Source organism: Larus michahellis, chromosome 7 (genome assembly GCF_964199755.1).
Source record: "Larus michahellis chromosome 7, bLarMic1.1, whole genome shotgun sequence".
Taxonomy (NCBI): domain Eukaryota; kingdom Metazoa; phylum Chordata; class Aves; order Charadriiformes; family Laridae; genus Larus; species Larus michahellis.
The window spans coordinates 47851261-47877041 of NC_133902.1; the positions used below are offsets into that span (position 1 = coordinate 47851261).

The 25781-nt window shown below is 39.8% G+C and overlaps 1 protein-coding gene across 1 annotated transcript in view; it reads left to right on the forward strand.

Annotated features, from left to right (window-relative positions):
• SLC49A4 (solute carrier family 49 member 4) overlaps nucleotides 1-25327 on the forward strand; it is a 66020-nt gene extending 40693 nt beyond the window's left edge. Inside the window, exons 5-9 of the mRNA XM_074593716.1 lie at nucleotides 4464-4572; nucleotides 5209-5276; nucleotides 10213-10340; nucleotides 21010-21192; nucleotides 24174-25327. Coding sequence (XP_074449817.1) covers nucleotides 4464-4572; nucleotides 5209-5276; nucleotides 10213-10340; nucleotides 21010-21192; nucleotides 24174-24289 — 604 coding nt within the window. The 3' untranslated portion in view covers nucleotides 24290-25327. The remainder of the gene's footprint in view (nucleotides 1-4463; nucleotides 4573-5208; nucleotides 5277-10212; nucleotides 10341-21009; nucleotides 21193-24173) is intronic.
• Nucleotides 25328-25781: the final 454 nt, after the last annotated feature.

A 25781-nucleotide genomic window follows, 5' to 3' on the forward strand; every position in this document is an offset into this window, starting at 1 on the left:
AGTGTTTGTACAGTTTCTTGTGTCGTGGGGGTCTGATCTCAGAGGAACACCTAAAGCAACTGTAATATTAATGTTGAATAACCGTGAAGGCCTGTGCCCTGTATGTGATGCTGCACAGATGAGCTTCCTGGGGCAAAGAAGAACCGCTGCCATGGTGCGGAGCGTGGCTGATTTCACTGGGGAACTTCAAACTTTTATGTAATTGTTTCTTGTGGGATGTAGTGATAAGGGCTGAATCTGCGTACAAAGGGTGCTTGAAACTTGGTAATTGTGGAGCTTTAGGCATTTAGTTATTACAGACCTAGCGTGGGCTGTACTTTCCGAAAGTCTATTTAGTATTTAGAGGCAGCAAAAACATCTTATCGCTTGTTGTCATTGCCTTTTTTTTTTTCTTTTGTTTTTGGAGGCTTTTGTTTGAGTTTGGGGGAGTAAATAGTTGACAAGATGCTTAATCCAGTGTGTTCATCCTGGAGCAGGCTGGCAGTTGGGAGAAGGTGTGAGTACAGCCGGCTGGTTAGTCTGCAAAGTGACCTACTCAGGATGTTAAAAAAATAGCAATTCTCATAAGGACACTTAGCACACATAGCAATGCCGTTACGCATCCAAGCTGGTGTGCAGTGAGACCCTGCCTGAGGGCCACGTTGTAAAAATGTTGCCGTTGAACAGAAATCCAAACAGCAACTGACTCCGCAGGTGAAATATAAAATTTCTGTTGGCCGTACTTCATTTGGGAGCTTTATAACTACTAGATTGCTTGCTCAAAGTGTTGTAAAAAGTGGACCTGAGATACTGGTAAGGTCAGGAGGTAAGCAGCAAAGTTGGCTTACAATCAATGATACAAGAAAACAAACTGGATGCTTAAATAATGAGCATAGTTTGTAGTGTCTCCAAGAACCAAGAGGTTTTTTTAAATGCAGTCAGGTAGATCATTATATCTCCCTTCCCTCTGGTCTTTATGCATTCTTACATGCTACCCCTTATCAAAGGCACTTCTTCATTCCTCTGTACATGCAACAATCAACAGTTCATCATTAAACCCACTTATCTTGGGGAGCCTTTCAGCAACAATCCATCAAGCAAGGGGGTTTTATAAAAGAAAACGGTATCTGCCCTGCTTCAAGAGAAATCCATCATCTGGTTCGTTAGGCTTCTAAGCTCTATTGCCTGCCTAATCTAGGCTTCATAATTCTTGGCACAGAGAGCCTTTCTTTTGACTTAATGGTGTAGACTGAAGGTAATCAGCTGATAAGTACCAGGAAATCATGATTTGCCCTTATTGCAGACTTACCCTCTGGTATAAGTACTGTGTGCAAGGCATTTAGGATGTATGTGAGCTGGTGGGCTGACCCAACTATGCACGGAAAAACACTCATGAGAATTGAGATGTTCATCATTTCCCTCTTCTCTCCCCCAGGCTGCAGTTTTATTACTTCAAAATAAAGCTGCGTAGCATAACTTTATCATTGAAGTCATTAACTTTTTTCCTTGGACACCAAAGGGAGCTATCACATCCTTACAACTCCCACACACCTTCCCGCCTTCAGGTCCTTGAGCAGTCATCTTCATGAGCTGCTTCTTGCGGAGTTATATGTATCTTCTTAGGGTCAACCATCCCCTGTAAGCCATTTTTGGGGGACTTGCTCAGGAACTTGGTTCTTCCTCCTGGTTTGGAGGATTCCTGCTTCTGACAGATTATAACAATGAGCTGATCTCAAGTTATCTCCTGATACCAACTCTCTGAGCCTGCAGTGGGAGATGACAGATTAGTCATGGTTTGGGAGCTAAGCCCAAATCTTTTAACAGTCTATCACACACTGTGACAAGCGCAGTTTGAATTTCCATTAGAAAAAGTACAGTGCCCTTTCTCAGTTTCTTGGGTGAAGCAAATATGACTTGTTTTTTTTTTCCCCTCATATTTCAGAATATGCCACAAATTTCCATGGAAAAGATTCTAAGACAAGTAGATAGTTGATAAGTCTTAAAATCTGCATTAAGAAAACATGTCGTGATTTTTGCTTTGAAGTAATTAGATGGTTTTAGCCGGTTACGTGCCTTTTATATTTTCAAGGGACTAGGTAAGCAATTTTGAAATTTCATAACGGAGCTTTTGTGCATCTTTATTTCTTTAATGAAACTTGCAGGTGACATCACCGTCCAGTGATGGAAGCTGCTCAGAGTGTGCCTGATGTTAATAGGCACTGTCAAAGTTATTCTGAAAATGGTGACTGACTTTGACAGGGCTCTCTTCTGAACCAGCCTGTCTCACAGATTCTAGTGGCGTTAAGTAGGTTTCTGAAAAAAAACAAAAGAAAAAGGCAATTCATATTCCAGCAGAATGGTTTAACAGCGAGGCTAATGCTGATATCCTGTCGTAGGGCTGATAAGATGGAAAACAGTGTGGGTTCACCAACTGATGGTGTGAGAGACAGCACATTTTTCTGTTTTCAGTGGAGCAATTGCAAAATTGCAAAAACAAATACAAGTGACTGGAGCCATGAAAAGCGGAGCTGCTACTTGGGATGTGTGTTTCAAATAGCTTTAGTGCTTCAGGTAGCCAGCCTAGCTATTGCTGGACAAGGGGACAGAATGGCATCTGGTGATCGGTGCTGCGTTGTCACTGACGTGCACCTTTTCTCCCAGTCGCCTTCTTTAATCTGGAGACTAGGCAGGGTTGAACCTCTGTTACTGGAGGATGTCACGATGCAGAGCTGGTTCTCTAGGGTTGGCGCTAGGAGTTGGACGTGGCACAGAGCAGCTATCCCATGTGCCAGTCTGTCTTGTTGCTTGAGTTAGAGAAGACAAATACACCACAGGAGATCTCGATCAAGTAAGTTACAAAGTACTCACTCCCAGCAAAAGTAGCTCTTTAACGGAGATGGGGTTTAGATACCCAAAGATTCTGAATATTGAGCAAGTGTTATTTCGGAACAGCGCATCCAGACTTCCCTCTTTGCAGTCTACAACATGGCTATATAATGTCCATGCAAAATGGGTACTTCCCCTTTTATTTTATTACACAGATGTTGAATTAGCTTTTACACGGGTAGCATTAAATAGCATCAGAAGACCTGCCTTAAGGGATGCCAAGATGATGCAAGATAGACAAAGATGAGAGTATGGCATTCTTAAGAGAGAAAGTAAGTTGTCAGGAAGACAGCAAACGCTTTAGCATTCAGAGAAATAAAAGCAGCGTGTGGAAGAGCTGAAAGTTTGGGAGTTGTTTTTCTTTGCATTAAAAAAATAAATCTGACATGAATGATATCGAAAGAGGAGGGTATGTTCATGTGGTAGAAATGTGTTATTCAAGAAGAGGATGTGTGAAAAAGAACAGTGCAAAAAAACACGGGCTGGTGTGCTGCGCATGGATCTTCTAGGGGAGTAAAACAGCGTAAGCTGCAAACCTCTGAATGTTTTGGCAAGCATTTGAAGCTTTTTCCCTCCCTCTTGGCTGTCGTAACTGTGTGCTATCAAATTGCTGCTGTGTGCTGAGGAACTAGTACTGATCAGGATCAATTTTATGTTAATTGTTTGGGAGTGGGGGGAGCCACGTTTTGTGGTTACACAGATATCCCGTGGGATAACCTTGGAACCACCGTAAAATCTCTTCACTTTAAAATATCACTGTTGCAGAGTCCAAGGTATATTTTCTGGTTTTATTCCAAAATTGAAACATTTTTGAGAAAAAGTTGGATATCTCTTTGCGAAGATTTTGCATTTGCTTTCAGTTACGATGGGTAGGTGGGGGAAATTGGCGCTGGTATTTGTCTGCCAACTCCTGTTTAGCTGTGTATGGTGAAGATGATGACACAGCTTTGACTGCTTCATCTTCACTGAATACTAAAGGTTGAATAGTTTCAATTGGGAGGAAAAAGCAAACACGTTGGCTATTTAGAGCGGAATATTATACTTGTCTCTGTTTTTTGACGATTCAAACTGTCAAAATTTTCCACTCTTGCAACTGTACCCATCTCATTCCCAGAGCTCTCCCTGCTTTTCACCAAAATAAAGAGAAGTAAAACAGTTTAACAAAAAAAAGAGTACAGTTCAAAAAGTATGAATCTCTGATTGTATTCTTGAAATACACTTTTTGTCATTTAAATTAGTGCTTATTGTTCCTAACATACACTTAGGCTAGGTAGGTTGCCCATGCAAATGCATGGAAGAATTGCTTGTGGAAATGGGAAACACATGAGCCCGGCACGTTACAAAAATCTTTGAACTATGTGGAGAGACTGGCTTTTTTTATTATCACAGTGCTAAAAAAGTAACATCTCAGACACTGGAATTTCAGTGGCATGACTGGATACCTTTCTTGTTTTTCCTGGCTCACTTCTTCTTCACACCTGTGCTATTTTTCTTGACGGGCAAAATATAGATTCTAGGGTGTCAATTGCTCTAGCAGCTAATCTTGGTGTAATTTCTAATATAAGCTGCAGCTAATTGCGTATCTTTTGTCTTCACAGCAATTTCCGCTTCTTGATGATTGCTTTAGCCTATGCTATACCACTGGGTGTTTTCTCTGGCTGGTCTGGTGTTCTGGATTTGATATTAACGCCAGTTCACGTAAGCCAAGTAAGTATCTCCTGACCGGTAATCAGCAGCTTTTTTGTAAAAGTGGCATGTTTTTATTTTGCACTAGCATACAGTTTTATCGGGTGTTTATGTTTAAGCTGCTATGAATACACATGGACCACTTTTCTCCTGAAACTTGAAACAAAATAAACTGTAGCTTTGGAATCCCAAACTGTCTCCATTTTCCCTGCTGACTCTCCACCAGCAGTGGGTGTTTTTGGACCGTATGCACCTTTTGACAAGAAGGAAGAGGTACGTAAACAAACAGGAGTATTGTTGGCTGCTGCACCTTTAGTAGAAGAAAAGAATATTTAGCAGGTGGAAATGATGAAGTGGGGAGAAGAGGATTTCTACGCTTTTGATAGAGCATTATAAAAATCCAGAGGCCATTACTCAGCTTTTATAAAGAGAGGTCACATTTAGGGCATAGGCTGCTTAGTCATACTTTCTTTTAGTGAATTTATTTCCTTTTGAATATCCTAGGAAAAAAAGCCTTGGACTTCCCATTGTTGTCAGGGGCTGTTGCTAGCAGTTTGCAGCTCCTGCACACCATTTGTTTTGGTAGTAACATCTTATCATCTTATTTTCTCAGCTTTAACACGTTTCTCTGTTTTGTTTTGTTTTTTTTCCTGTCAGGTAGATGCAGGCTGGATTGGATTTTGGTCTATAGTTGGAGGTTGTGTGGTTGGCATAGCAATGGCAAGGTAGGAGTAATTACGTGTCCTTCTCCATTTCTTCAACTGGGATTGTCATTTAGCTTATTGTCTTAATAATATAACTTGTTTTCTCTCATCTTCTACGTACTCGAAATGCAAAAAGCATAGTTCTGGGGTTATGATGTATTTCATGTAGAGCAGTGATTTTTACGTGCCACGTTAGTGGTTGCTGGGGGTTGAGAACTCCGCACGCGTGTGCCTCAGTTTGGCAGGCCATACTCCGATTCCTGACAAGTGCTTCCTGTATGCTCCTTTTAAACACAGTTCTTGTGAATTCAGCTGCCTGGTGTGTGGGAGAACCCATTGTAGCACATTTGGAAAGCATTGAGGAAATTAGCCTCTCGTCTCTTTCCATCAATGCTTTTGGGCATACCGATTCCCGAAGGGATATTGGGAATGTAGCACAAACAGCCGACCCACAATAATGTTACATTTCTCGATAGAGAAATTAGTCGGAGCCCGTTTTCGCCAGGTTTTTGGATTCCTAGGTGGCCTGACTATTTTTTGCTATGCTGCTATGGGTAGTATGGTTATACCTACACTTTTAAAATATCCAGACACGGTTCTCTCTGGCCATCATGAATGCTGATGACATGGAGAGCGGAAAAGCAAGGAAGGGATTGCCTTTCCAAAAGGCTGCTGCTTCTTTTTCTTCACTGAGGTTCCGTTTTTATATAAAAAAAGGGGGGGAGAAAAAGTCTTTTTGGAGGTACTCTAGCAGTGAGTTTATAAAATTGATTAAAAATAATCACATGTTCCCCTTGCATCTGGTAGATGTCAGGGCATTGTCCTGGCTTCTCTATGTCCACTCTTTAGACTCCAGTTCTGCAAAGAGTTTAGCACAAGTGCAGGGTCTGTCATTATTGCAGTCGTCGTGGGATTGTGGACCCAGAGAGGCATCTTTTTAGGATGGAAATTGAAGCTCTTGGTTTTTTTTCCACTTGCTGTGCATCGTCAGAATACACAATGCATAAAGAAATGTGAAGTTCCTCATCCTGACATTTTGCAGGCTGCCTAGCAACTGCGGTGGAGGGAGAGGAAAAAACTCCTGACCTAGAGAAAAAAAACCAAGCGCTTCCCTCCCGTCTGCTCCAGATGCAGGCCAAAGGACTTAATCTATTGAAACAAAGTTCACACCACGATTTCCTTTAAAAAGAGCTACTTTTGATTAGCCAAGGTCAGATATGAGGGTTTGTCTCTAAGAGAAGTAGATGTTTAAAACCAACTGCTGTAAATGAGACAGGTGCTGCAGCGGGTGACATGCTGAAGCAGGTAGCGTGCCAGTTTAATCCTTTCCATCATGGGTTAATCTCTCGCGTAGTTTCGACATTTCAATAGGAGAGGGGCACCCTTAGCAGCTCACTTAACTTTGTTAGGAGAGAATCTGCTGACTCAATGCCAACATGCAAATCTCAGTCTTTATGGTAGATTAATTTATTTAATATACTGCCTGGGTTAAGTTTCAGGAAATGCTGACAGTCTCTTTAACTGCTTTAAAATTGATTTCAAACCTTGTTGCATACCAGTGTTTTGTAGCATTCAGAGCTTTGCTTTTGAGTAAATTAAAAAAAAATTCCAACAGCCAGGCTCCAAATATGTCTAACTTGGGTGATACACAGTTCAAATGGGAGGGTTTGCACACAGAAAGGGAGGGAGGAGGTGATTTGTCACTCCTGATGGATGACTCTCCCTCCTAGGCCCATTCAGCGTTTATCTGTGTAGGGTTGAATCAATGACGAGTCTGACTGTAATCTGCTGAAAGTTGTAATTAGGAAAATTAAGTAATGATTCTTGTCAAGGCTGACAAGTTGATGTATTTCAGTGTCAGAACTGTGATTTGCCAAGCAAGCAGCTCTCTCCCTTAACCATCTCTCAAGAAGCTGTTGGGTTTTGTTTTGGTTTGGGTTTTTTTCTAATTTTTTTTTTATGCTAATTTATCAGAGTAAAATTGGTGCAGTTTAGGAATTTGCTTCTTCCATTTCTGCCATTTAGAACTGTAACAACCTGAGCCTTGCCCTGGAGCATTTGGTCCCGAACATCACAGTGGGTGTTAAATCATCTATATTGAAAGTAATGCCTGGTTTGGAAATTTGTTTGTCTATCTCATTTTCAAAATGGTGCAAGTTTTCCTCAGCACGATACATAAATCCTCCTGCTCTCCACCCACTCCTGTCCGATAGCCATGAACTTAGATATGTTTAGCTAATTTGTGTGATGCATTTTTATAATTGAAAAGCCTGGGCTATTTTGGGCAGATGGCAGGTGCTGTACCCTTTGCTGGCAGTTTTCAAATGATACTGGTTTGAAGGAAAACAGTGTCAAAGAGTGACGTTCATATTATTGCATGGAAACATAAATCTGTTCCCTTTTCTCAGTTTTTTGGTGGGTTTTTTTGCCTCATTTGCTAATGATGGTAGATACTTCTGAGGTTTTGGCTTCCATGCCTCAGTTTTTCTTCCTGGTTTTACCCTGCAGTGTAGTCAAAATGCTGAAACTTTTTGACACGGTGATAATTTCCTTAGCAACAGCCAGTGCTGTCAGAAATGCAGGTTTGTGATTTGAACTGCAGGATCCAGCCCAGGGCTGGAATTGCTGGGTTGCAGGAGACCATTCCCAGCAGTAGGCTCAGAGGTCTGTGTCTGGGTAAGCATACACCTTCTCTCTTGGACTGCCTACTTTTTTAGCAGCTGCAGACATCCCCTACGCACTAGATGATGGACGAGGATTTAGACAGAACAGAGAGTTTTGAAAGCAGATACTGGGGTCAGAGGACAAAAATAATTTCTCTCGTTTTTTGATTGAAACAAGTATTCTGAAGAGTTGACTAGATTTATGGTCGTCTTTATTCTCCTGTAACTAGACAAGAAGCAGAAGTCCCTTGATTACCAAGTTCAGGCTAGTTTGCTATGTGATTTTTTTTTCCCCATTATTTCTGTTGCTGGCTGAATTCAGTAGCTGCATAGACCTTTCAGTTTGTATTTGACGCTTCTGGAGTCCTGTGATGTCTGAGAGCTCCTTGGAGCACACTGATACCACTGATACCCCAACCAGGATCTTTGTGTCAAAAAGAATTGCGGCTGCGCAGTTAAGGTAGATATTTGCTCTGCTTAACTGTCTTTAATGGTTTAGTTGCATGTTGTCCTCCCATCCCCACGTATCTCTGGTGGGAGGATAGAGATGGAGGACCAACCCCCTAGAGATCCATTCCAGGCCTGTTGTCTGTGGATTTCCCTCCCTGAAGGCTGGTATTTCTCACATGGTGTTTCATTAGATGGGATATACGTACCTGCTCTTGCCTGTAAGGAGAGGTGGTGTTTGCCGTCAGGCAAAGCGGGGAGTCTCTGTGGAAGACATGTAAAGTTTGCACTTCGAGATGCTTTGAGAAGCTTTTAAAATTGCTGATTTTGACCCCAGTGATCCCAAAGAATAATTAGAGAAACTGGCAAACCACTGAGAAGAGGTGATCCTGATTGCTGTATTTGGATTGTCAGAAAAAAACAACAGTAGCAGCTAACCTCTGACTGTTGGAGATTAATGCGAAAGCCACTCGAACACTGCAGTCATAAACTTTTAAGATTATATGCAGCATTGATCTTCCTCTACTGCTTATTGAATTACTCACTGCTAAATTCAATGTGGAATGAAAGCACAGGGACAATCAAAATAAGAGGAAAGAAGTGGGGGCGTGTTTTGGTTTTTTGGTGTTGTTTTTTTTTTTTTTGATTGCATTATGTGTACATCTCTTATGGTGTATGTAGAGCTAGGCTTCCTGCTTCTTAAAACGTTCGTAGCGTTATCTGTTTTGTCAAGTAAGCTATATGGTATCTGCCTGTAAAGTGATCCTTGGAAGGGGTGAGGAGACAGTTAGCTGACAGCCAGGACAGATTTCGTCAGGGACCAACCTAGGCGGATTGTGCTGCCTAATCGAGGTGGGAGGCTATGAGGGCAGAAGGCGTTCTTTAGACATACATACCTAACCCATCCGGCCCAAAATCACATCTCCTAAGCAGAACATTATAGAAAATTACTAGTGGATAAACGACATTGCCTTTTCTAATATATCTTTTTTAGTAGCTGTGTTGAAATCCCTTCTGAAAAGAGCAGATGCACTGATAATTATGCCATGTGAGCTCTGCTCAATGCAGAAAAAGAAAAAAAGATGAAAAAAAGCAGTTGTACCATCAGGTGGTGTAAAGATCATATTTCCCTCTGTGGGACTGTCCTTCCCTACATCGTCAGTGGGGCACGTGTGTAGGAGAGGAGTAGCACCAAGCTCTTGGTTTCTGGAACATTTCAACCCAAAACGGCCACCGGCAGCGAGCGCCTGTGTAAAGAGTTCCTCCTTTGCCTAAGCCACCGAGAGCTTCATCGCCAATGCATCCGAGGGTTCGGAGGCTGTTCCATGTCATCTTCGATCTAGGGATTTCTGGTATTTGGAGGTTTGTCATTTCCCACAGGAATGAATCGTGACGCTTAACTATGTCTTGAATGAAATGCAGCAGCTTCCTCACATGCTAATCGAGCCGCGTGCGTCTGCCAAGGGAGACTGGCAAACGCTGACAAAACAGCGATGTAAGTAGTGGTGTGATGTTGTGTCCAACAAATGCAGAAGGAAAAAAAAAAAACCAAACCAGCCAAACCCATCCTGTGTACCAAGTGTTTTCAATTGATGCCTTGAGAATTGTTTGGTTGTTATTTTGTGACAGCTAAAAAAATCCGTGGCTCTTCAGCTTGACAGCTAGAAATATCACCATTCTATACAAATGCGCTTTTTTCTATTTCTGAAAATGAGAAATGGTTTTTAAATTGTTTTTATAGTCTCCAAAATGTTTAATGAGAATATACTGAATTAATTGTCAAGCATCACATTTAAATAATAAGAAAATCAGCATTTGTACTGCTCTGATCTGTGCTTTTATTTTAGGTTTGCAGATTTTATCAGGGGCATGCTGAAGTTTATACTGCTGCTGCTTTTATCTGGAGCAACATTAGCATCAACCTGGTTCACTCTCACCTGTCTAACTAGTGTCACTCATCTGCCTTTAACCACAGGTATCGACAATTATTTTAATTTCTATTATTTATAATTGGTATTGCAGGTAAATATTTGCAGTCAAAAAACCCTATATTATAACCTGGCGTGGTATCTTTTAGAAATACAGTTGTTTTACCAAGACAAGAAGAAAAAAGATTTAGAAAACCTACTGAATCTGAAATCTCTTTACCAGCTTTAAATAACTTCATAAAAAGATTAAAAACTAACAAAACCCAATAATAAGAACCCAGAACATGTATTTAAAATTGATTTTGGGACTGAGTGTTTTTCTGTTTTGAGTGTTTGGAATAACAGACGTGAGAAATAAACCGAGAAAAATCAGATGAATGGGAGTAGCATTGCATATAAGAAACAGTGACATGTCTGGGAATTTAGGGGTCTGAAACTTATATTAATTATTGAAAACGCGTGGTGCAGTTCAAACCAAGGTGACCCGTAGTGTTTTCAGCCATCTAAATCTATCCCTGTGCTGTGCTGCCCTGCATGCAGGTTTAGGGAATTCTTCCAGCCTAAAATTACCTCAGCCTGTGCCTCAAAAAGATGGGAAAAAAAGCTGTTGTCAGGAGTTGGGGAAAAGCTCAGAGGTCCACTCGAGCTGCCAGCGAGCTGTACCCTTAGTTGAAAATTAGCATTGCTTTGTTCTTAAAAATCTGTCCTTCACCTTACTGTCTGCATCAAAGGATGGATGGATAGACCTGTGAGTCCAAGACCTTCAACAGAGCAATAAGTTACAGTAAAACTTAACCATCGAAATTTAAAAAAATATTTATTTATTAAAGAACTCTGTAAATCCATTTGAAATAAAGTGCCATCTTTGTTATAGGCAAGTTTATGCATTATAGGAGAAATGAAAATTGGTTTATTCCCATTTTTGATAAACAGTTTGGTGTGGAGAGCAGTATATAAAGTACTGTTTTACTTGAATTAACTCTGAGTTTCAGTAAGTGTCCTTGGTGCATTGCATATGTCACAACTGTAAACTATAGTGGGTACAGGAAATCGAAATACATGATCAAATCAGGAGAAACACCATCTGGATGTATAGGTCAAATTTGTGATTTCTCTTGAAATTTCAAATTTTTCAAAAAAATTTCTGCTTAAATAGAACATAATTTAATCAATAAATTGAATTTCGTGGTGTCTATTGTTGTACTAAATGACTGCATTTTTGCTTTTCATCAGATCTAAAGTAAACGCAATAAAAGCTTATTTCTTGTGCTTGCCTGCTTCATCACTTCATTACAAGCCTGCAGTAATGTAAATTTTTACAGTAACTTTATCCCCTGAATTGATGCAACAAGCCAAACACATAAACGTCCCTTCAAATCTATGCATAAGAATGAAGCGGAGGTGTTTCAAGAGGTGAAAGTCATTACGTATGTACTCCCCAATGATCCAAAACAAAACTGATGGAGCTCTGTCTCTCATTTTATTTTTTTTTTTTTCTAATGAGCTCAGCACGCAACATAGGTTCTAGAAGAATTCTTGTTTGTTTATAACATGTAGGTGCATTACGGTGGTTTTTTTGGAAAGGTGATCCACTGTCAGGACATAAAAGTACCTAAGGCTTTTGGGGTTTGATATAAAGTATCCTCCACTAACATCCCTTGATAAAAATGAAGGGATTGGGTTGCTTTTATCATGCAGTAATCGTTTCTTTTAAAATGGATGATTCCTTAGATTGAGTTGTAAATTCTGTTTTAGAGTTTTCTGTCTGTGCTGTTCTTACAGATGTCACCGTAAATGTTGAACCCTTTTCTATAAAACACAAGCTTGTTTTGAATAAAAATGCTAGCAATATGGTGAAGTCCTCTAAAAAAGGCAATCTAAAGCATCAGGGCCTAACCAAATAAGATCTCTTTTTTTCTTCTCTGGCATAGTGTTTAAACTTCACACATAGGTTGTGGGGGTTTCATACCAGCCTTTTCTCATTAAAGTTCATATAAAATAGATGTAATGCGCCTGTTCAATTTAAATTCTTGTACACAGAAAAGCAGTGGTATATCTTCATGAAATACGCTGTTATGGATGAAAACACACAAGCTATTTCAGCTAATTTATAGGACTTCATGCTAGATTATTCCTCGATGTAATGATGCAATATGATGATGACCTCTGCATTCCACAGTAATTGGGAGGAACAGAACATTTGAATTGATTTGGATTAACTTTCTTTTTCTTTTCTTCTTTTTAATTAAAAGTTTGAGATGCAGAGTATATCAGAGTATAAATGTAGAAGGTCAAAGGCAGGCCGTTGGCTGGCAGCTTTGGGAAGTGATTTGGGGTAGCTGGTGAAGGTGGAAGTCACTCTGCACATTCAGTGCACCGGTGTTGACAGTGGACTTCCAGGTGGCTATCCTCTGTGTGTTTTTGTAGAGCTGGAAGATGTGCAAAACAAAAGCAACCATCATTGTGGTTTTTGGGTTTTTGTAGTAGAGGTCCATGTAACGCTTTGTATCCCGGGGCTACTTTGCAGGCAGCGCTGAGCACCTGCTGCAAAGCAGGGCTTCTTGTGTTATTGTGGGCAACAGGGTTTGGTGTTGCCAGAAGGTTAATAGGCTCCTCCATTTCTTCCTGTCCCATGGCACAGAGCGCAAGTGTTAGGCTCGGCAGTGCTACAGAGACGGTGACGGATCGTGGTCCACCTCTAGAGCCTCATTCAAACACTGAGGCAGAGCAAGCAGGGTTCAAACTGGCTGGTATGGAAACTTGTGGGGGCGTGCGTTTGATCTTGCAAGGAGGTTTTCCCTTCCAACTGTCTATCTCCCATTTTGCAAGGGGCTTTCCCCTCCTCTTTTGCCCTGCCTCCGATGTTTTTCTCTTGAGTGAGTCTGACTTTGTCCTATAAAACCATAAACAAGTGTTGCCATCTTCAGCAGTACCTGGAAACTGCTAAAATATCCCCATGACCTGGCAGGCTGCTGGTACAGTTAAAAGGGATCTCTTCCATGCGACAGAACGGTCAATTTTGATGAGGAAGCAGGACACCTCAGGGGAGTCTTTGTACTGGCCCAGGTCTGAAGGGCAGGCTTCACCCTAGAGATGAAGGCTGGTTAGAGAACATCATCATCCTCTTCATCTCACCTGACAACTGCTTGATCCACGAATAAAGTTTGCATCCATAGGTAGACCTTGCCAGTGGTTTCCCAGGTCCAAAAAATAGTCTTTTCCTGTAGCGTGTGGATATTGTGTGGCCGACATTCTCCTTCCCCTCTTCTGAAACCCCTCTGCCTGTCTCTCACCTGGTCCGCAGAGAAAGCACTCAGGTGGGTACATTTGCATGGAAGCAGGCTTTTGAAATGCTAAAAAGGTGAGAGAGTGTGGCCAATTATTCACCCTAAAGGGAAGGGAAGAAAATCTCTAAAGATTTGTTTGGAAAGAGCAAACCAACCACCCTCCCTCTTTTAATCAGTATTCTCTGTAGCAGTTCTAGTAGTGTCTGGTTTAAATATTGGGGGAGGAATTGTGTTGGAAAAAATGGTCACAGCAAAATGTTTTTTCCTGCACTTGTTTGTCTGATATTCTCCTAATTCCTTGTAAATAGGCACGACATCATTTAAAGGTATTTCCTACAGAATGTAATTACTTAGAATGGAGACCTTTAATGCAGATATTAAAAATCAATGACTGCTTTGTGTTTTCTTTAAATGACACTGTTTAGCATTGTTTGTATTGTGTAATGCCTGCGTCGCTCTGCATTATCATAACGTGCTCCCTTTTTCCTCCTGCCACAGAGCAAGACAAGTTTTCATTTGCTGACTTCTTAATGTATCTCCAAAAGATTTTATAAAAACTGTATTTGGAGTGATGTGTATGAACTAGTAACTGCTGGGGGGGGGGGAGAAAGCAAGGCAATAATGATATAGTGCCATCATAGCTACTGTATCATCTGTCTAAAACACCTCTCATCAGCTAATCACAGCTCTTAAAAACCCTTGATTCTGGAATCGGTTTATATTTTAAGCAAGCTTGAATTTTCTTTTAAGAAATTATTTTAATTTATATTATTTGCATTTTTCAGCAAGTTTCAAAGACGATTTTATGCACACGTTGCGCATGAAAATAGTTTTCTCCATTGAATTCCCAATGCAGCTGCTGATCTGTTTCTCTGTGCCAAGTCCATTGTTAGTTTGCTTTGTACTGAACTTCATTATGTGAATTTATGTACAATGGGATACTTTGACCCAAAATAATTGTGTAAGGCATTGTAATGCCAGTTTCAGTATCTTGCCGCTTTGTATTGCTGGTAGTATCTCTGGATACAAATACTAGTATTTTCCAAAAATTGATATGCAACGCTAGTTGCTCGCAGCTCAGATTGAATGTTTTCAGCATAGCATATCAAGGATATTCTAATATTTATGAGCACATTCAGCAGAATTTTGCTTTACAAAACCTTTTCTAGTGCTGTATGGCATATACTCTGCATCCGGTGGCAACTCCAGGAGTTGATGACTATATTTAGGTTAAGCAGCCTAGGCTTTCTTTTCAGGTTCAACAGATTGCGCGTTATAAACACGTCTGTCTCCCGGTCCTCATCTACAAAGCACAGTACTGAAAAAGAGAGATGTTAATTATTTAATACCGATTGTTTTATTCTTTGAGTTTAATTTCTTTACTCTAAACAAGGCGTGCTTGATAAGTATGAGGCAGGAGGACCCGGAAGATAAAACAGTGGCCTGAAAACATTTCTTTTTCTAGCTTCAGCATTAACCTGCTTATGGCTGTGGGCAAATCATTACCCCCAGTTCTCTTGTGCTTGTCCCACTCATAAGAAGGGAGTAATGACCTTTGTCTTTGTGAAGGCTTCTGTAAATCCACAGATAGAAGAGTGCTTAAAGAAGAACTAATTTAAGGGTTTTATGTAAAACCCCCAGTGTTAAACAGTGAACAATGCTTGAAATTTGGGAGGAGCATTTCAGGGATCAGTATCTATAAACCTGGCCACTTGAAATATCCATTGATAGCAAGCCTCAAATATCGTATGATTTCCACCACCACCACCCCCCTTTTTTCCTTTTCTTTCTTTTTTTTTTTCTTGAGGCTCACTCAGTCGTTCCTTAACTTTTTAGTTCTCCAAAGTGAATGCTCTGCTTTTGAAATGAGTTCCACTTGCTTTTCTCTTGGGAAGTATATAGAACAAATCCAATTTGATCAGATTTTTGGTTACTTTCATAACTGTATCATGAGATCAGAATTTGATTAGCATGTGCTGGAATGGAAATCCAGGCAATGAAAATGTTATAAACGCGCACTACAGGGACTTCCTCTTTCTACTGTGTTTTTTGTTCTTGTGAGTGAATTACAGTAAAAATTACTGTCTTACCTTGAGGGAGTCGCATTTCTCATGGAAAAATTAAGGGGGACTTCTTCTGTGACTATTTTTACCGTGGCCAGTAGCAGGAATTAAATTATATGGAAGTTTCATTCCACTTTAACAGACTTTTAGAGAATTTGATAGGAACTGAGTTTGATAGTTCCTATCTTTGAATTGTTCAAAGTATTCGTGGAGATACTGAAGTACTGAAGTCAATGAAGCGTGCGTCCACATCAGGCATTATCCTTTCATTTTGGCATTTGGGATGTTGTTTTAACGGGCAATAACAAAACGCTCTAGATCTTTGCAGGCTTCACTTTAAATTGTATGCTACACCCAAAAGAACATGTTCAGTTGTGTTTACTTTCCTGTTTATCCATATGAAATTTGTGGGAGTCTTGGCTCAGTTTGTCTGAGAAGGGAACTGTTAGAAAATGTACAGAGTTCAACAGTTTCTGGCAGAGGACTTTGGAAGAAGATGCTATACCACCTGCTTGTGCTTGATATTGCTCTAGGGTATCTGCATTTCCTTTGTAAATTTATCTGCAAAATACATTTATTTTTTTAAAGAAATTGTAATGTTTCATATTCTTTGTGAAAAATCAGCCAAGGCTTATGTGCCAGTGGGCTGGTCAGTGGAGGTCCTTCCATTAGTTTCATTTGGGTTTGGATCAGGCTCCGTAGTTACAAATTTAGTAGTGGTATAATTTAAGAGTAAATTGCTAAACATGTTGCAGAACATCCTGGAAAGTTCTGGGAACTCGTTTGGATGTCAGAGATGTTGAGACGACTTCTGCTGTGTTGCAAGCTCATCTGGGGACAAGTGCACGCCATTGATTAAATCACATCCCTGTTTGAATTACTAATTTTTTTCCTAATTTTTTTTTTTTTTGGCATAAGCTTTTGCCACAGCTTGTGGCTAGGAGAAAAGAAAATCTCTTTCTGGGATACGGGCATCTATTTGCCATCCTGGAGCTGAAGACCTGCAGGGGAGAAGAAGCCGGGAAGAAATGTAACTTCTTACCACTTTTTCTCCTTTTTGTGCTAAGCCACTGTGTCACCATCAGTCCCTGGGCGGTACCTTGCTTCGTCTAACGGGTAACATCCCTAGCGCTATTATCAAGGGTTTTTTCATTCCTTGCTTCCATCCCGGCCAGGAGAAGGAGGATGAGCACTGAGGGAGTAGCATGGGTTGCCTCACACCTCAAGCACGAACATGACACCATGAAGCCGAGCCTGAGCCTCCTGCTGCGGCGGCTCCAGGCCAGTTCTCTGCAGCAGCTGTGCTTTGGGTGGGTGTTTTGCCTTTCCTGCTCTTTTTGTGGTGACCAACCTGTGAAATAGCTGCTTAATTCACACAAGCATCTTTAAAACGTGACCTTAATCAAAGTGGCTTAAAGAAACGCAGCCCAGTTCCATTATTTATTGATGTCCACAGCTGTCACTGTCTCGGGTACACAACTTTGTGCGTAGCTTCATAGGCAGTTAATTCCTTTTCCTAAGAAAAAGTGATCTTTTTTAGTACTAATAGCATAACACGCTTCCCCAGTGTATGCCTGTCCAACCTTGTTTGTCCTTGTTAGGCTTTAGGACATAATGTTAGCTTCTTGGTAAATCATCTCTTTCCCTTTATTTTTTTTTTTTATCAGCGTTTTCATATCCTTATATTCATTTCCAATGGCTGTCATCAAGATTGTCTTAATTGAAAAAACGTTCGCTGTGACTTTAGCAGCTGTTCTTCTGCATTATAAAATCGTGGTAATTGTTTGTGTTCGTTCAATGCAAGGTCGCTGCAATGGAAAGTAAATGGTCTCCGTTAATAGGTGGTGTTCTCCCTGCTACAGTGTCTTGCTGCCCATGAGCTGGAATATGAGGTGTGCTACTTAGTGCGTGAAATAAAAGGCAAAAACCACTTTTGAACTCTTCTTTGACTTTTTCACAGAACTTATTTTTCTGAAACTGCCTGTCTTATCTTTGAATTCCTCTCTAGTCGACCAATTGAATTTGTGACTTAATCGAAAGTTAATGAAATAAGCTTATTTGTATAAGCACTCAGGAAGACCCTGGATGATTTACAGAAACGTGAAATAAAAAAAATACTTTCCCATCACTACAGTATGTACCCATTAAGGGAGAACTCTGTAGGCTTTCAGATGTGCACATCTCTGTGTGGCTCGGGCTGGACTGTCCTCAGACCTCCTCCGCTTTCAGAGCGGCTTTTTGAGGTTTACCAGTTAAAGCTGTCATTTCCATTGGGTCGTAGAATTTAAATTGGCATCTACCAGGTGCTATATTCTGCCCGTCCTTGTGCCTTGCCATTGCCTCTTACTGGTTTCCAAATATATGTGTCCATGTACATACACCTTGTTTTATAAGTGTTATCTGTGATCTCAGCGGAGGCTTTGTCGTTGGTATTCAGCTGGCAGTTTTTGGCGTGCACACGTGGGGCAGGTTGTACTTTGGGGGGAAACAAAGGGTAATGCTCAAGCTGCTTTGCTCATGGCGGTATGGAAGTGAGAGTTGTGTGCCGGTGGGTGTATCTGCTAAATGTACGACTAAAGCAAGCTGTAGTGACAAGGAAATGTAAGGGTGTATTTTCTAAAGTACAGAGTTATTGTGCTTACTTGCTTCTGGTCTGGTCTTGTTGATACCTTTTAGTAAGTGATGAACAACGATGTAATTCAACTAGCGTAAACTATAAAATTTATTTTGAAGGCTTCTGTTTGTTTTATGTAAACTTTTGCATCTCCTGTATTGACTAAAATTTGAAGTCTTGATCTTTTGCATGGCTGCTAATCTCAGATGCATATTTTTGCCTTCACCTCAAGTGAATCTAAGTTTCTGGAAATTACGTGCCTAGAGATCGTCTTTGTTCGGAGGCACACGATGCCCCCTTCCTGGCTGTTGCTGTTTATGGAAGTGGTTTCGTTCTTCCTGCAGAGGTGTTGCTGCTGGTGCTTTCTATATGCAGCTCCGCTTTTGATGGTGCTTTGTGACTTTCAGCAGCTTCACGACTATTTCCACTGTTTGAGTTTCTAACACAGAATTACGGCTGGCTACCACCTTCTTTTCTTTGGGGAAAGTTCTGGAAATTTTCTGTTGAAGTTACAAGTAGTTGTCCATAGATATCTTTAATTGAGTGTAATGAGGGGCAGATGTTCATTTGTATTGAGATATTCTATTTCGTTTATGTGTTGGCTTCTCAAGCCAACAAAAAAATACCATGCTCAGAAATTCAATGCTCGGATTTGCTGGCTACACCTGATAGCAGTTAGAGACATTTAGAGCAATGTGCAGTGCTGTTTGAGGTAAACAGGATTTCAAAGAGAGCTTCATGAAATTTTAAGTACTGTTGAGGACTTGCAGCAAAACTCTATGGATCTTGTAACTACGGAATCACTTCTTCAGCGTAAGTGAGAAGAGCCCATTAGGAGAAGCATCCTAATACTGGTTTGGTTTTTTCCTTTCTCTCTGAGAACTCTTGAACATACATACCTGGCATCCATTTCTTTGACTTTTTTTCTGCAGTTTATAATAAGAGAATTTGAGAGTTTAAAAAGTTATCGTAGCTTATTAGTTTGTTGTTTCTTTCTTTCTCTCTCTTTCTCTCTCTTTCTCTCTCTTTCTCTCTCTTTCTCTCTCTTTCTCTCTCTTTCTCTCTCTTTCTCTCTCTTTCTCTCTCTTTCTCTCTCTTTCTCTCTCTTTCTCTCTCTTTCTCTCTCTTTCTCTCTCTTTCTCTCTCTTTCTCTCTTAGAACATTCTAGTGTGTTTAAAAAAAAAAAAAAAAAGGTGGGGGACATCTGTCCCTCCTGAAGTTGTGCCATCTGTATCATCTTTCTGGCTGAGACTTCTGTCCTCTTTTTCCTGTCCAGGCAAATCCTCTGTAGAGAAAGAAATATGTCTTTGTGCCTTAAGCAAACCACATCAAATGGAAGATCTGATAGATAGCCCTTTCTGCTCCTTAATGCCTTTATCTCTTGTCCATGATTCTTCATATTTTAAGAAACAGTGGGGTTTTGTGTTTTGGTTTTTTTTTTTTTATTTTTTTTTTAAGCTGTAAGTTTTCTGCTTCCTAACAGTTTCTTAATTGAAAAATCGAGCAATTCTTAACAGAGGATGAAGCAGAGCTGTTTCAGTACTCTCCTTTCCAAGACAGAAGAACGTAAATTAAACTGAAAATGCGGTTTCTATTTTATATAAACATATATATCCGTATGGAAAAAAAAATTGTCTAAGCATTTTGTACCATACTGCAGTGACAAGATGCTATAAATAATTTCCCTGTGACTTGGTAACACTTCTGCATCTGAAAAAATTTTCTTCAAGTTTTCTTGTAAGTTTGGTAGAAACTTGAGAGAATATTCCAGACTTCTCTGTTTTTTTCCAGGCCTTCTACTGGTAGCCTTATACTTTTTACTTGATCACTAGCCTCAAGTTATTGAGGCTGCAGGTCAGGAAATCTCCCCCTTCCCAAGACAGCACTTAGCAAAGATGTATTTACATTTCTAAATAGCTAATTAATTCTTCTGAAGTTTTCTTTTTTTTTTTTTCTCAGAAATAGATATAATAGGTTTGTTAATAGATAATATAGGCATATTAAGCATCGCTATTAAGCACTGCAAAGTATTTGGCAGTGTCAGAAATTGTAGAACGAAATATCTGAGGCCACTGCCGAAATGCCTGTATTCTTCTGTGGATTCGTCCAAGAAAAATAACTTGTTGTACAGCGGTGAATAATCTGCGTTATCAAATATGTCCCGTTCCTGCCTGGCGCTGGGTGCCCTTCATTTCCTTTTGCAGCCAAAAGGGATCCAACATGTTGCAGCTCAGGCTGTGATGAATACTAATGTCTTGATATCCGGTAGATCATTAGTTTTTATTTGTAAAATGGAAGCAAAATTAGTTTTGACCTTTACAGCTAAGTCAAAAGGTCAATCCATGTCCTTTTCTGATTTGGTGCATTAGTTGCTCCCTGTCCCAGTTGTGTATAGGACAATAGTTTCTGTTCATTTCAGAGGTAAATTAAACTGTAGGTGATGCTTTGCATTCAAAACTTTGTTCTGTTTGTTTTATTTACAAGCGAATTTCAGATCACTGAATGTATCTTCATGGGTTCTGTTTAAAAAAAAATAAAAAATCAGTATCTCTGTTTTTTTTTTTTTATTATTCAAATCAATGCATGCATGCTACCTAAAACTATCAGGATGTGATATGCTTTAGGATACACAGAGGATAAAAATAAGTTTATGCATTTTTCAGTTACTCAAGTATTAGTATTCTTGGCAGCTCTGAATCGGGGGGATAAAATGCCAGCGTGAAATTAATAACTGTTTTTGTTTCTGTTACAGCTACACTGTACACATCCTGCATCTTGTTGGGTATATTCCTCAACAGCAGCGTACCAATATTCTTTGAGCTCTTTGTGGAAACAGTCTACCCTGTTCCAGAAGGAATTACCTGTGGAGTTGTCACCTTTTTGAGTAACGTGTTTATGGGAGTGCTTTTGTTTTTCCTCACGTTTTACCATACAGGTAAGAAATAAAAGCTACTTTGAAAATATAGTTCTCCGTGAAGACATACTTTTGTCAGTAAAGGGAGGATTTGTACATGCAATTTCCATTAATAATCAGATGTTTGAATCTACCTGTGTAGATTCTTCAAGTTAGAAGAACTTTTAATTGTTCTTTTCTCTATGCATGCTAATAAAAAGGAAACGCTTTAGTGCAAGATGTATGTAGTCATAATCCACTTAAAATTTGCTGTAGCCAGAACCCATCAAGATACACGCTGTCGTCATATTTCTCTGAAGGCCTGGGTAATGTGGCCATTACTACTGGTTGTATCTGTGGGCGTTCAAAGCCACAGTAAAGCTCATCCCCTCTCGTGCCTCGGGGTAAATCTGCATTGCCCAGGAGGGGCAGAGCAGAAACGCCCCGTTTACGGTCAGCTCCCATCGGTGGCTTGGAAATACCATTGCAGGGGAGAGAGCGTCTCGGGACCGCTGCTCAGAGACAAAATATTCATTTCTTTGGATTAATCCGGTGGCCTCATCAGGCACAACAGTGTTTTGCTTGATATTTTCCTCAACTTCTTCAGACTTTCTCATCTCTCAAGTATTATGTGTTTCCTCATAACTCGTAATCGTAACTTTCAACTTGCTATTTAGTAGACTATAATATATATTATTACTCTAAGCTGTAAAGTAAGAACCCATCTTGCTTTAAAAGGGAAAATGGTCTTTACTAATGGTTTTTCAAAGATGCAGTTTTTTGATTTTTATTGTTGTGGTAAATGTTTGCTTCATGCTGCAAGATTTGTAGAGCAATGTTTTACTTTGGAAGCATTAGAAATTCTGAGCTTTTATATATTATCATGAGTGCGTGAGTGGATTACTTCTTAACATGGTGTGTTTTATAACCAAGAGGAGACTGACAAATTTCAGAACGAATTGTGCTTGAAATCGTGAAGGTTACAGCCCGGCACAAATTTTCGGCATGGTGTGTGTGTGTCTTTCTGCCAGGGAATTGCAAACAGATTGACAACCCCATTCCAAATTGTGGTCTGTGAACACAAACTGAGAGAAACGATTAATTTTTCTTAGGTTTGGTTTTGGTTTTTTTTTTAATACTGGCACTGAACTGTGTCATTGTAAAATCTGAGTTCCATCCCTGCTAGCCTCGAGTGGCATGATACTTAGTCTTTACATTTTAAAGAATGCTTTTATGATTAATATTGATTGGTGTGAACTCTGTTCACATATGCTATTATTTTGAACGTTTACACCTGAGCCGAAAAGATTATACAGAATATTGAGACATTTTTCAACGTTTTTCAGAGTAACAATGCAGTGTTCAGAATTACTTAATAATTGAGGATGGGGATACAGTGTCTCACTTCTGACTGAAGAATTATGATAAAGTGAGCTCATTCCCTCATAAATAGGGTATTTGCATCCCTTTTTTGTCTCCAGTATTTCTTTCCCTAGCAGGTATCCGTAAATCCAGGTAAGGATAAACCTGAAATTAGTATATCCATGCACTTGGAATATTTTCCCTGATTCTACAAAGGAAAAAAAAAAAAAAAGTAGTAATTTGTGCTTAGGATGATCCATTCTCTGTGATGCAGTTTCACAAATGATGAAAAGTAGAAGAGACCTGTGGTCGCAGCGGGGAGGGATCAGTTCCAGTGGCTGCTATTGGCTCCTTTGATAAAAAAAAAATCATTCAGAAGGTAGATAACGATCTTAAACGTTTGTCTTACATTTGATTCAAATACATCCTCTAAGGGCATTTAAGAAGATTACGGATAAACCGGACCTCAGTCGAATTCATCTTGATCCCTCAGTCTTGCCTTTGAGGCCAAATAATCTGTGGTAGTTTTAATTCGGATTTCTCTCTTTTTCTCCTCATACTCTGATACTGCAAAGGCCGTGAAAGGGCCAAGCCCTGGAAACCTTCCAGTCCATTGAAGATTTTGCTCCAGCTAGAACTGTGGAGATGCAATTTTTTGCATCTTTTGTCCTTTGCATTGTGTTAATATAAATTGTGCTTTTTCTTTTAGCAATATAAATTACAGATTTAAGAAAGTAGAAGTGCCAAAGTCTTGATTTTGATTAACTCAGGCCTTGAGGAAGAGTTTAAAAATAAATAAATAATAATAATAAAGGAAATTTAAAAAAAAAAAAAAAACAACAAAAAAAACCCAAAAAACCCAAAACAAAACAAAAACAAATATACCCCACCATCTCCAGTAAAATGAATGTTTCTTCAGTAAGTTTACAGATTTACAAAAAAAGAAATTGTGGTGCACTTGTTTTTTAAAAAAAAAAAAAAAAAAAACCACAAAAAACCCCCCAAAAAATCCCCCCAGACTATAACTGCTAATTAGTAGTCAAATATCAGGCGATAGGATTTCTTGAATGTGGAACACAAGCTTTTAAGAGCAGTACATTATGTCTACTAACAGCTAAAAAGAGGCTTCTGAGGAGGCCGTTTGTGCAACTAGTTTCAAATTGAATTGATCGTACGGCTCACAAGTTTCTTCTGAGGAATTGGTTTTCCCTTCTCAAAACCGTGCGGCAGGTTTGATTCAAAATCAAATCCTGCTTCTTCTTACACTTTTAATTTGTTTTCATTTTCACTCCATAGAAATCAAAGAACTAATGAGTAGAGTCTTCAGAAGTGGTTTATTCTCCATTAGCAACGATAGATTTATTTTTTTTCCTGACATTTTCTCCATTGACAGGTTGAATAAGGAGGTTTAACATTAGCTGGAGGCGTTGGTGTTTTATTTTTTTATATATATATATTAAAAGAACACTTTATATGTACATAAGGCATCCATGGAGAAGTCTCATGGACCACGTTAACCATCTGTATCGATCGAGAGCTATCAGGATTTTGTTCAGAACCCAGTAATTTCCTTCGAACCCGCCATCAATCAAAGTTTTGGCCTCTTTGAACATGGAGCACGTTTGATAACTCTGAGGTTGGGTCTGTTTTCTGCTTTACAGAGTTTTCCTGGTTCAACTGGTGCCTGCCGGGATCGTGTCTGCTCAGCCTGCTCCTCATCCTCTGCTTCCGCGAGTCCTACGACAGACTCTATCTCGATGTCGTCGTCTCTGTGTGATAACGCCGGGGTGGTGAGAGGTTGGGAGAGACTGGAAGTCAGCTTTGCAGGCTGCACATCTGCCTGGATTTGCACGGCTGAACAGCGGAAAAACAAAGAAATTACAAGACTTAATCGTGGCTTTATTAGGGAGGGTGAGGGACAGGCTGTTCTTACGCTCAAGACCACCTTGATTTGCGATAAACGTGGAACTTGAGTGGTGATAATGATGCCGAAATGCACAAAGAGGATATATCTGGTGTACAGGTCCCGGTGCCAGAGCTGGGACTCTCTATTTAAAAGGCTGTCGATGTAGCAGTGAGGTGTACAGTTGTGTGAGCGTGTGTGTGTGTGTGTGTGAACTCAAGGTTGTACACACCGGGGTACCAGTAATCTTCAGTCTTCTATCAGAATAGAAATAGTGAATAATCTTAACAAAAGGAAAAAAAAAAAAAAAGATAAAAGAAAATCTTTATTTAAAAAAATCTCTCTTTTAAATCGCTAGTCATTTATATAATGAATGTCCATTAAACAGTTAAGCTAAAACGATTTGGTGCTTGTACACTACATTTACGTTCTAATAAAGTGATTTCTGATATAAGACGCTGGTACCAGGGTTTTTAGCCATACTAAATATCCCAAACAGTCCTTGGAGTGTTGTTAGAGGTGTTTGTTGTCACCCTGGAGCACACGATAGCTTTAGCTGCCACTGAAACCCAACTTGCACCCACGGTCACCTCTGAAATACCACCGTGGTCCTGTATCTCCTGCACACGGAGCATCCGTGGTATCTCAGAAGTTTACTGGAGCCTCACTCTTGGTAAATGTTGCTGTTTTAAAGGCCACCACTGTGTCACCTTTTCATCCCCCGTCTCCAGTACGGCCTTTTTTAATGTGACGACCTGTTTGTGCCACTGAATACTGTGGGTGTGGATGTCCAAGTCCCACTAGTTCTCTTCTGATACAATAAGGTGTGCGTGGTTTTTAGGATTAGTTTATGATTGAGGGTGCCTAAACAAGATTGTTTGTTAACTCAAGTCTTTAAAATCACCGTTTCCTAAAAAAAAAAAATCTTTCTAGTTGATGAGGTGCCCTGATGGCGAAATGACAATGAGTTTGGCAATGAGAAATAACTCATGAGTTTTGGCATAATATGGGAAATATAACGCCAGCTCTTTTTATCAGTACTAATCGGTGGTCGTTCTGGCCCTTACTTGAACATAAATATTAAAGACACTTTGAATAGTTTTTTAACTCAATTTTAAACCTGCTAATAATTTCTTAATTATATTTTTAGATTTCAGTTCATCATTATTTACAGTATTTCTGTGTGTGTGTTCTGTGCTTTGTGTTAGGGGCGTGTGTTTGTGTGCCTGCGTGCGTATTTATATCTATGTATACACAAATAAAACTTATATATATATATCTTTTATATATAAGTTATATGAGGGTATGTGTTTACATAGGTTTATTTTAGGCAATCCTGTCTCTGGACGGTGGTATGCCACTGTTT